The 12,592-nt window shown below is 36.8% G+C and overlaps 2 protein-coding genes across 2 annotated transcripts in view; one reads left to right on the top strand and one right to left on the bottom strand.

The window, feature by feature from the left end:
• LOC111003057 (intraflagellar transport protein 172 homolog) overlaps window positions 1-2,729 on the top strand; it is a 39,000-nt gene extending 36,271 nt beyond the window's left edge. The window contains exons 31-35 of the mRNA XM_022273412.2: window positions 457-553; window positions 1,105-1,245; window positions 1,513-1,631; window positions 1,946-2,057; window positions 2,576-2,729. Coding sequence (XP_022129104.2) covers window positions 457-553; window positions 1,105-1,245; window positions 1,513-1,631; window positions 1,946-2,057; window positions 2,576-2,700 — 594 coding nt within the window. The 3' untranslated portion in view covers window positions 2,701-2,729. The remainder of the gene's footprint in view (window positions 1-456; window positions 554-1,104; window positions 1,246-1,512; window positions 1,632-1,945; window positions 2,058-2,575) is intronic.
• A 1,623-nt stretch (window positions 2,730-4,352) lies between these two features.
• Window positions 4,353-12,592, bottom strand: part of LOC111003111 (regulating synaptic membrane exocytosis protein 2) — a 34,134-nt gene continuing 25,894 nt past the window's right edge. The window contains exons 13-20 of the mRNA XM_022273477.2: window positions 10,824-11,014; window positions 10,352-10,526; window positions 9,796-9,949; window positions 9,055-9,237; window positions 8,713-8,868; window positions 7,031-7,227; window positions 6,797-6,955; window positions 4,353-6,683 (exon numbers count right to left, since the gene is read on the bottom strand). Of these exons, the coding sequence (XP_022129169.2) occupies window positions 6,498-6,683; window positions 6,797-6,955; window positions 7,031-7,227; window positions 8,713-8,868; window positions 9,055-9,237; window positions 9,796-9,949; window positions 10,352-10,526; window positions 10,824-11,014 (1,401 nt within the window). The 3' untranslated portion in view covers window positions 4,353-6,497. The remainder of the gene's footprint in view (window positions 6,684-6,796; window positions 6,956-7,030; window positions 7,228-8,712; window positions 8,869-9,054; window positions 9,238-9,795; window positions 9,950-10,351; window positions 10,527-10,823; window positions 11,015-12,592) is intronic.

Genomic DNA, 12,592 nt, shown 5'->3' with positions numbered 1-12,592 from the left:
ATCCTTACAAAGAAAAAAGGCACAACATTGTCAGTCGTAAGGATATTGAGATATTATCAGTAATTAGGGAATAATATTAGCGGTTTGACTGATAATCTACTGATTGCCTTATAGAAAACAATACGCACAAAATACTGGCTACAAAATTATAACATTGAGGACGTAACTATTAAGAAATTTACTTAATTCAAAAAGGTATAAATAAAAATAAAACAAGCGTCTAACATAATCCGAGAATGAAACAAATCAATAAAAAAATGTGACAATCGGCTAAGTTAAATATTTAAAATTTATTAAATTAAAATTATGTATATCGAGCACAGTTGAATTTTCTGAAATTCAAATTAAAGTCGCCAAATTGCGCACTGCACAATTCCTATTCACCTGTAATAATCGTTATCGAAGCGAGTAAATAGGCCAATTTATAAGCAAAACATTGATTGTTTGACATTGTAGGCACTCACATTATTGATGGGTCTGCACGTGCCCCAAATTGCGGGCAGAGCTGCTCGAGCCCTGCCACGGTACACCGATATAATTGTGGCTGATGTGGGTGAGTGGGATTTAATATATCGTCTCATTTGTTTTTTTTTTTTTTTTTATAGAACCGGGGGCAAACGGGCATGAGGCTCACCTGATTATTTATTTTACTTTAATAATAAAGTTGGCTTTATTTTACGGAATTTCGTACTGTAGGGCATCTCAAAACTTGATTATGAAGTATTACAAACCCGTACTAATCCGCAGAAGCCATACCAAGATTTTGTTTATAACAATTGTTTACAAGAAGTTTCTATATAATTTTATTATTAATAAGTAGAAATTTTCAATTAAAACCAATACGCTTCTCGCGTATTTTACTTCAGATAAACATTTGTCAGATATGTTAAAACCAGAGACCTATTTAATGTACCAAATTTAGAATTAATGCCCAGAACAAAAAGTAATCGCTTGAAAGGCTTTGAAAAGCTTGCTTGCCATATATATATGTCAGCCGAGGGCAATATGAAAGTTGAATAGAAAATTCCACCTCGTTAAAAATTTTCTAGAATATTCGAACGAATGTATTTCTAAATACTCTGACTAATTCAATATTATATATAGCGTTCTATGCTGCTGGCGTAGCGATACGGGAAGAAGGTTCTAGCGGTTCACGCGAGGCTTTTGTTTTTCTCAATCATTGCCTGGACCTTGCTGAAGCAGCTGATGAAGAATCTCATCACCTACTGGATTACACAGACTTTGGTAACAGTATTTCATGAAATGTGTACAGTATTTGTACTTTATTAAAAAATTCCTTTTTTGATTTTGACACAGTGATGTTTTAAATAAAATCATAATTGTTCATTTTCATGATGTAATTAATGTTGTTTGACTTGTTGAGCACTTGTGAAAGGGTTAATTTTATTGTAGTATTATCTAGTTATATTTTACTATAAAAATGTGTATTCAATATTTAACAGTTTTGAAAAATTAATATCTAATTTGATTATTTTTTAAATATTACTGTAGAATGCACCGACTGGGCCCGCAAGCCTCTCCTATTGGAGAGAGCGTGTGTTCGCGGCGAAACGTTAGACGCTTTACGCGATTGGGTTCTTGCGTTGTCTATGGACCGGGAAGTTGAACAGGTAATTGTAATATTTATATATTGGATTTTAATGTATTTATAAAAATACAATTGGTATAGATAAAGTCGGACAGTGTTGGCTTAGTGGCTTTAGCGGCCGACTCTCATCTCTGAGATCGTAGGTGCCCATTTAACATTCACTCGTACGGTTAAGGAAACTATGATTTTCAAAAATTTTTTGAAAAATCAACAAAATCCATCACACAGAACACTGATCAACTGATTGGACAATGGCACAAAAAATTTTAGTATGTATTGAAATATGTAAAAATAGAAAGTGAAAACTTATATATAATCTGATTTATAAATATATAGACTCTAGAGTTGGATAGTCGCGGTTGGTACGGCGCACGCGTAGCCGAGGGTGACGCGGTTTGTGTCTTAACGGGATATCCGCTTGGCTCGCGACTCGTTACGTTTACTAATGGTGAGTCTGTTTACACCATTACATATGACTTTTATCATTATAAACCAGTTTAAGGCTTAGTTTTTGCTTGGTTTTTTAAAATTTTTTTTAAATTAAGGTTTAGCTAACGAACCAAACAGTATTGGCCTAGTGGCTTCAGCGTGCGAATCTCATCCCTGAGTTCGTAGGTTCGATCCCTCTCTGTGCACCATAGACTTTCTTTCGCTCGTACGGTGAAGAAAAACATTGTGAGGAAACCACAAGCTCAGGTACAAATTGCTGATTTATTAGCTAACTAACCAATACAAATCTATCAGGAATTAAACTTTGTTCGGTTGTTATCTTTTTTTTATTATTTTTTCATCGATTTTGAATCTGGTCAAAATGTTTATTTTTCTGTTAAAGCTTAGGTAATTTTTCTCGCAGTGAAATACTACCACTCACATATATTAATATGAAACTCTCTTCTAATTTAAAGTTATCGTATAATTAACATAATAACACTATTGATACAGTTATTAGAGTATATTTTTGTATAGGTCGATGCGCCAATCGCGAATGGTGGTCTCGAGCATCCCAGGCAGCGCGTAGTAACACTGTTGCTTCATCATTACTCCAACATATCACTAAATGGTGTGGGCCTGCCGATTTCTCCCATATTTAATTTTATATATTAAACTTTTAAGCTGAAAATGTTGTTTTTCTTAGAAATAAATACTTTAGTGAAATTTAGTTTGTTTTTTCCCTTTTATTTTTAGTTTTTACACCATGTTCGAGTCGACTTCTATACGGCACGCCATGTGTATGTACTTAGATTCAGTCCGATAAAGTATGTGGAGAATCATAACGCTTTTTGTCAGAAATTGTTATTTTTAAAAATAAAATAAATAACCAAAGTATACAAAATATTATGAATAGCATATTATACACAGTCAACGTCTTTTTTTTTTCCTTGAAGTCTTCAATATGTTAAAGAACTTTCTTCAAATTAAAAGTTTACTCGTGAAAAAGCTTGCGGAAAGATTTCTTTTTTTTAAGAATTCTTAAATTATACTAACCTTAATAAATCCATATAAACTGTAACTCTTGCGTACTTAAAACTTTTTATTTCCGGTCGGGTCGGCGTTTAACTCAAAATTTACGCTAACATTACAAGTCCCATTTATAATCCCTTCTGAGCTCCAATTTGCTTTAGGAAATAATATCCTATTTCAAACTTTAAAAAGTAACATCTGCCTGCCTTTCCGTGATTTATGATGTATTGTTTTGTCAGAAATTATGATTGAGAAATTACTTTAATATTGTACTCAGGTTCGTAAAAGCTTTTTGACACGATCATTAGAGATTTGAGAACTAAAGAAGAATAGCAAAACCTAAATACTTCCCGTATTTAGGTTTTGCTATTGAGTAATGAGTTTGCAGTTTTATATATTTTAGGCAGCCTCATAAGTTGGGATCACACCTAAATACGCGTAACGATAATTATTATCAATAGGCGAAGTTTTTTTTTCATTAAACAAACGAATAACAATATTTCTACAAGATCCAAGCTGTATGTAAAAATGGATACACAATTAGGTATTTGTATAATAAATATAATGTATATGCGGTAAAGCGGGCTCTGTAAAACAATAATTATGTTTATATATGAATGTGAATGTTAATAACAGGACATTAGCGTGTCTTCTACACAACTTTGTTTTTATTATGTTGTATGTAATATATATAATGGAAATAATCAATAGAATAGAGTCATCTTTTTATAGTAAATAAATTTTTCCTGTTCCTAATCCTAATGAAAATCCTAATGCTAATGGTGGTAAGTACCTTTTTAAATTGAATTTTATGATATAGGAGTACGAATATTTTTCTTGAAATAGGTCATCTTCAGCTAGCTGGTTACCGAGTTGTAGAAAAGTTTGGAAATGAAATAAAACACAAGTTCACTATTATATCAGATTTTATCACATTTATTAAGTAATATTAAATATTATACTATTACACACATACATTACGTACAAGAGCGTGTTTAGTTTCCGCTATGAATATAAGACATAACATTTATTACTAACAAAACACACACACAAAAACACAATAATAATAAAAAAGAATGAGAGATTTTTTTTCGTTTAAAGAAACAGGTACGTTTTAAGTGTGTAATGCGTGTGTGTTTTGGTTGTAATTGGCCCTGGCTCAGCATTATGCTGAGAAGTAGACTGTTCCACAGCGCTGGTCATTCTGCCAGAGACCACAGCAGCTGATTTGCGCCTCAGTCGCAAAAAATAAAACTAATGTATACTAATACTTAGTAGAAAACAATATTAATAAAAGTTATCAGTGTAACTAATGAAATATTGTATTATAGCCATTCAAAATACTAAGAAGGCAGAATACAGAATACATATAGAATATTCACATCTTGCTGCTGATTTTAAATGTCATATAGGTAAGTTCGATAGAGTATTCACAACGAAAACCTCACATCAAATTACTTTAAAGAAAAGATAGGTAAGAAAATTTATTTGTAAATATTAGACTATATGAAGAGCTCTGATTCGAAAATATGATATTTGTATCACATCAATATGTCACAGGTACACAATCGGTTTACTATAGATATGTAGTCAGGATTCTTTGGGGAAAGTGGCAATGAATTTTATAGGAGGCACTATTACTAAATATTTATTACATTATCTTATATAGATTATTCGTTACACTAAAATATTAAAATAGTAAGCGTAAATGATTTGACCGATTCTAACGTTCATTAGAATTTGATCGATTTAACATCTATATAGGTTTTTTTTAAATTTAATAATATAATGATAAATATATTTTACAACAGCATTTAATAAATTAAAGAAATACATAATATTATTGGGGTAAAATCTCATTAATGTTGTATCTTAAAATATCTCTCTCTTTCGGTTGTCGTTATAAAATCTATATTCAATTGTAATATAATTCTTTGTAATATAATTCTCAAAAAAATGATGGATTTTTACCAAGATATGTAGATATTATTGTTCTGATGAGTGGTTAAAGTTTGCTATATTGCTATTTTCACAATTTTCATCTATACATACATTTTCTTTCGTAGTTTGGATATGATACTTGATAGACAATATACATACATTTATTTGCACCTATAATAAGTTCATAAAATATATAGCAAACAAAATATTGAATCCTTTACGTGTATGTGAGCTTACTTGTTAGAGATTTAATAATTTCTCTACGAAGGCAAGTTTATAAGAAATTACATCTAAGTCGTTATATTATTGTTGAATAAGTATAAGGTCAGGGTTCGACATAAAGTAGCGAATAGTTAAAGTAGGTATCTAGTAGGGCACAGAAAATATTGTCAAGCTAGTCTCTAAGCATTGTTTGGAAGAACACGGAGTGGGCATTTCATATATTTATATAAAACGTACATTATCATTATTAATACACAAAGATTTGATTTGACTAACATCGATTTAAAATATTTTATTATCAATCGCTACAATAAATAAAACTAGGCCTGGCGCATATGCGCGATTTGGGGTAATGAGCCAAGTACATTTGAACTACGTTTTCTTACTTTAATAAACTTACTTTTTAACACATATTCTAAGTGAAGAGTCACGTCTAATGGTATACCATATCGAGTCGGTACTTGACATGACGAAGATGAGTAAATCCTATGAAATGATTGTATTTCCCTAGATAGTATAAAAGGCCGATTTTGTGTTATCACGAAAGTAGTTGTGCGTAGAAAATTTTGGAAAATAAGTAATATTTACAGTTTATTTTGACACGATGATATCTAAGAATGTTAGATTAGTAGGGAAAATTCACTAAAGCACAACCTTGGAAGAATAGTACCTAGATGTTCTTACTAACTAGGTTTCACTTAAGATATATATTATTAATAGTATAAGGCAAAGTGTCGAAGTTGGGGTTATCACATAAAATTATTAAATGCTACACATTAAGAGAAATATAACATAAACAGATATAACAATTACCAGCTGAAAGACTTGTTCATGAATAAATATTGTAAACACGAGAATATTAAATATAGAATCACATATTAGAAGCTACTATACAACATATAAAACTTCTACAAATCGTACCTAAATATATATCAAGGCAAACATCGAATTCGTTCTTAAAGAGATACGTTTTTCGATTTTTTGCATCGATCAAGACAATATTAAACCTTGCACTAAAGCAAAACTTTAAGCTCCTTCAATTATGATCAGTAGGATCGCATCGGGGACAGAGAAATACAAGTTGTGAAGGAATTGTTAAGGACATATCGCGGACTCAATAGCTACTCGGTACAGCATCAGCACATCATTACTAGGGACTAATCGGGTAAGTCGTCAGACAAATCGTGAGACTGATCTGAAGCTTAGCCGTCGCTGTCGGGACTTAGAACTAGTCGTCCTTACGTTCCGGCGACGGCTCTCTGGATCAGTCGGGAAACTCGTCGGCCGCGAGCGAGGTGGCCGGGAACAGAGGGTACCAGCCGTACGTGCGTTGGGGCAGAGTTAACTTATCAAGACAAATCTCAGCTCCCCCCAGAGCCAGATTGTGCTCGAAACCTCCGCAACGTTGCCACAACATTACTACCAGAATACGACCAAGCGATTCGTTTGCCTGGAAAAGATTGAATCTTATTGAACTGTCACCCAACCAGATAAAATTTGACAACACTATTTTACTGTCGCGCATGTTCGGCGGTATCTTGTATTTGGGAAAATTAAACTGACCTGATATTTGAGTGTTTGCTTGAAGTGTGGCTCAGTTGTTCGACGGATGACTCGTGTCTTGCGTTTATGCAGCCATTTGTCTCCATCTCGGAGGTAACATTTGACGTACGAATCTGGAACCTCACCGTTTACACCGTACACGCGACGTGCGTGCGATACCTGAATTAGTAAAAAAAAAAACAAGAATGTGATAATGAATTTTATTATCATTTAAAACTTATAAATATGAATTACCTCAAGCTCCAGTTGTCCCTTGATCATGATGATGCTGATGTTGATCTCGGCGTGCAATGGCGGTAAGTGGGCGTTTCGTGGTGGCATCTGCCCAGGGCCCAGCGGCACGTCATCTTCATCGGGCACCTCGCAGGCTGCCGATGCTGCCGCCGCCGGCACCGCCGCCCACATGCTGCCTTTGCGACCCGTGGCCGTGCCTGCGACACAACAACTGCCCAACGACTACACCCGCGAGATCATCCGCCTCGTGTGCGACGGTCGCCAATCTTTTACAATTTCGGTATTCAAATCTTTACACATTAAAACAAACAATACAACAAATTCAGAATGAACCATTCAATCGAACATTGATAAACACATAATAAGCACGTCAAACAGCTTCGTGCTATGTCTTTAAATACATAATCAGTCGATCTCTCCTAAACACACATATGAAAGAAGAAGCATATCAACGAGTGCAGCTTAGAGTGTATTCGAGGCTCTAATAGTTGCTTAAAGCGGTCTCCGATTCATTACGATGGTATTAAGCATTCCGTGTCATGAGCAGCCATTTATCGCAACAGTCGAGGTGTCGTTAAGAGAAGTATTGTCATGCGACTGCCGAAGAGTGCGCTAGAGGATGCGACCCGCGGCCTACTGCACCTAAGCGGGCACGTCCGCTCGACTGCCCTGGGTTTTTCCGGGTTCACCGAGCCGACCGACTACTTCCTACGGAAGGGTTATGTACAAGAAGTCTACTAGAAGGCGGTTCAAACAATGAATGGAATTCGCGAAGGTGATGAGGTTCGTCATCTGACCTAGGCGATACGATGCCATCGAGATGAACGTAGACGGGTAGCCGAATAGACGGAACACAGAAACAGATGAAGTGAGCGTGATCGCCCGCGGCCGGGCATGCGTCAGGACAGTACAGACAGACACAGTGAAGTGATGAGAAGCATCGGGCGCAGCCACATTCAACGGTGCGGGCGCGACCGTCGCGCAAGCAATGTATGACCCATGCTACTACGTGGCTGCCGATTCGCATTCCGCCTCGAGACCCAGAGCCGACCACTCCCACCACCTTACCTTGTGTATTTAGATACACAATGTACGGTGGCTCGACACGGCAAGGTGCGCGGGAGCGCTCAGCTCTGATGCGGAGCCGAAATGAGAATCGGACAGTCGTCGGACGTCACAAGGGATCGTATACACCGAAACCGCGCACGGACAAGTCCCATGCACGGCACGGACTTTCGCTTACCGAGGAGCTAACGGTCCGTCGCTGCTGACCAAACAAGCACAACAGTACAGGTCAGTACCCTCAAGGTTTGCATTATCTAGTGGTGGGCGGTAGGCCTATTGGGGGAAATTTATACATCTACATAACTTGGCATTCAGTTCAATTTTAACCAGCGGATTCGGGTTTTGTTTTAACAATCCACACGATGCATTTATTTATTGAAGGAAGGTAGACATTTTGGAAAAATGAGCAAGGAATTGAGTGATCGTTATTTGAGCTAAAATCCCTTCGTCGACAGGCTTGTTTGTCATCAATCATTTTGAAATTTACATCCGGCCGAGCTATTAGCGCCTACCTGAACTCCATACATTCCTATATAACTAATGCGGTGAACGAAGGAAAGATAGAAGAAGTGACAGGAAGAGGGTGTAGAGCAAGTACAAGTGTAAACGTGACTCACGTCGTGCAGTGGAGCCAGACAGCGAAAGCGTTCGCCCGAGCTCACCCTTGACGGCGCGAAGGGAGCGCAGAATGTCGTCGGGGTCGCGTCGCACACACGACGACCGACGCCGCTCACGACGAGAGATGCACACTGGGCTACCATCACTCACGCCATCTATGGTGTTGTAATGTATAACTTTTAGCAACATTCCGATGTCGAATGCTTTGCACCCCATACAAAACTGTTTTTCATATGTGATTTGTGTAAACAAATTACCAGTTCATAAAGCAATTTGTGTATCCAATGTGAGAAAAAATGTGAGAAGTAAATAAATAAAAATATACTAATTCTATACATAACCTTTATCTTGTTGTTGGAAGGAGGATCGACGGGAACCAGGCAAGGATCGAGAGAAGTCTTTTCCCAGTTGGTACACTTCCACCTCTAGAGTTTCAGATTGAGAGGAGCCACGACGAGATCCCGCCACCCACGCGTGATCTGGGTGCAGCAGTGACGCACATTCGCCAATAGAATCTACATCATCTGAAAATATTTGTATGGTAGTTGGAATATACCTACCTGGTGAGTTATAGTTAAGATATTATTAATAAAATTAGCAAACAATATATGCTGTATTGCACTTGCAATAAGATAATCACACTAAAAATAGCACCCAAAATCTTTTTATAAACATTTTTTTAAATTAGAAATAAAGGTTTATCCTACAATCCACGTGATAGGGCAGATCCTTGACCGAGAAGCTAAAGAGAAGCGTCTATTTCCCCCTTTTTTAGCAAGGAATCTTATTAACTTAAGCCTTAGGTCAGGTGAGTTTGAGTCTTCTGGCCGACGGGCCCCGCATCACATAATTCGCTCGCGGAAATTTTCCAACTGCAATCTGTGCTTGGGCAACATGTCAGATAGACATCCCAGGTTTGGACCACCGTTTGGTAATTTCTGATACTGTTCTGTGCACATAATTTATGTATGTCATAAATGAAATATATAAGATGGTCACTCAAAACCAATCGATTAATTTTACGATCTTTAAAACAACAAAACATATATTTGCGGTCTCAATACTCTTCCACAGAATAATACCTGACACAGAGCGTTGTGAAGCGAAGTCCCCGCGACGCAAAGCCCTTGCTCCCGAAAGGGAAGACCTTGGAGATGCATTGGCAGAACGAGACCCGCGTTCCTCCAGTGTCCACCATACGGCACGTTCTTCAGCAAACGCTTTTTCTAGGTCCATCTGTAATTGTGGCATGGAGGAGACACAATGCTCATATAGTTTCATTAATGATATCTCTTTTATTCTCCACTTGGTACACAGATCATTCTTTATACAATTTTTTTTATCTAACAGGTCTAATGAGATATATACAGTGACTGTTATAAATTTTATACATTTTAGCTAATTCCGAGGGTTGTATGATAAATGATAAATGTAATGACTTTTTTTAAATCTGACTATTAATAACCTAACAATAATTAGCCTCATAATGCATGTCGTTGGAATAAATTAAACATTATGAAAAGTGAAGAAAATATTTAAAATTATAGGCACAATCGTTTTAATATCAGAAAGATTTATTGTATATTTATCAAGATTATACATACAACAATTATATGCGAAATCAGATTATATACTCACGGTACATTCGGCAATAAGGACAGGATCTATTCCCGGACACGCGTCCCACAAAGTGAGTTCCAGTGCTCGTCCTGCCAGTAAGTCTGCTGTGAGCCCACCGAATCCAAGTGTAGCGTTCCACACGGGACTGCAAGATGCGGATGCTGGGTCTGTCTCTACTGGTGGACAACTCTCCCTAAAATACGAATATATAATTATAATACCATATTTTATTGATACATGGCGATCACGCGTTGGAATTAGCTTAATATGTTCTGAAGAGAATGAAACCTTTATCTTTTGATTAGGGGAATTGTTGTTAATCGCTGCGTTAGTTAATGCTCTCGCGTAACATGTAAGTAAATTTTAAGATAAAGTCAAAATTTAAAAGGTTACTCGGGCATTTGGATATTCGTGAAATATTTTGTTTATTCGAATAAAGCTATATTGCGATTGAGTTTGAGCTGAATAGATGTAACAAAAGCGTATTTACAGCGACGGCAAAAGCCGTATCCTGGCGAACGCTTCCGGTTCATCTCCATAGCCTAAGGTGTGGTCACGTGGAGGCAGATCATCAGCCGCGATTAAGAGTATGATGAGCTTGCGTAAGTCACACTCGAACCAGACTTGGAGTTGAGCACGCGCAGGTGGCCGCTCTCTTGCCCGCTCGGCTCTCTCCTGTTCCTACGTACACATCGATCTATCAATGTCTAAGATATAAAGGCGGAGAGTATATACAGTGTGGTACGTTATGTAGTCTAAAAGATGTTTCATATATAAAAACCACATTGCACATACTCATCAGACACATTTTTAGTCCAAAGTATAGAAAAGGGACAAAACAAAATTAAATTAAAGGAATTATAGGAAAATCTAAATGAACATTTCCTGGGTATGCGTCATTCAACCGTAACATGCAGACGATTGTCTATTTTCACCAACGAGAATTCTTTATAACTCGGTTCAAATTGCAATGCATTTAATATTGTGTGTTTGTTCACTCACAAAGTCATTAAAATAACATGCTCGGGCTTAGGCTTTCCATACAATAAGTAATAAAATCTGACGTTCTCGTCCGCCATGCATAAAGCTGATCATGCTGAACGGTTGATAAGCCGAATTTTTATGTTGACATTATATGCTCCTCTAAGAATTTAATATAGTCCGAGTATATCTAAACTAATTAATATTCTAATATTTTTGCATTAACAGCATCTACTATATTCCGTCTTTAAGTAATTTCCAATTGAGACTGAATATTTTATAAAGCAAACTATATATAGCCTTTATGCATGTATCTTCTATAGAACTACACAGTTCCATACAATTTTACTGCGTCGGAAAAAGACACTTCTAGATGTAGGTAATGATTTTTTTTTAAATTATTTTTGTGTTAAAGGTAAGGTTTTCGGTTAAGAAGGTTCCACTTCGAGTCAGGGCAGTCATAATTTATATTGGCTTTGAAAACGTATAATTGACCACGTTACATGCATATTATGAGTTAGTTGATTGTGAAACGGTTGAAGCACGAGTCGTTATGTACATGGCGTCACATCACGGAAGCGGTAGTGCGCGCCTGTCGCTCAAGGTTTTCGTCTCGCGGGGCCTTCAACGCCCAAAGCCCCTAAATTCTATTGCGAGCGACTTGGAACATTGTGCATCACACTACGCTATAGCAAGACTCGGTATAGACACTTGTTCAAGACAGGACGGAACAAACAAATGCTGCTTCCAGACCAAGTGCTTTCGCTACAGTTCTCACCTCGGCTCGTGTTGCTTTATTTGGTCCCATCCATTGTTTCTTATGCTTTGTTTTGCGTGTATAAATATTAACAGTTTCTGTTACTGAAACCATATGCTGAGACCTATCTTTGAAGTGGGTGATAGCTAAATCCTCTTTAAGCTCAAGCGTTAGGTTCTAGCGAGACTACGGTTGAATCTGTAATCTGTAGATCCATACAGCATCGTGTATGTCGATGTCCTACGCTACCATCGAGCACTAAGGTGCGCTTGCGCATCTACACTTACGTATAGATTTATCGCTCCTATATTGAATGTTCAGTCCCTAAACTTCCCTCAGCAATGTTGTTCGGAATATGAAATCGGTGGGGTGATAGAAAAAATAAAAATCTGAAAATAATTATAGGTAGAATTTTTTCACACTCGCCTCGCACGGGTAATACAAATGGTAACGTATAACAATAAATAACAAACAAATCGTAAAGTATAGATAAACATCTTAATTAAACATGTCTCCTTTAT

Source organism: Pieris rapae, chromosome 4 (assembly GCF_905147795.1).
Source record: "Pieris rapae chromosome 4, ilPieRapa1.1, whole genome shotgun sequence".
NCBI classification, from domain to species: Eukaryota; Metazoa; Arthropoda; class Insecta; order Lepidoptera; family Pieridae; genus Pieris; species Pieris rapae.
This window is presented reverse-complemented; position numbering and strand designations above follow the sequence as displayed.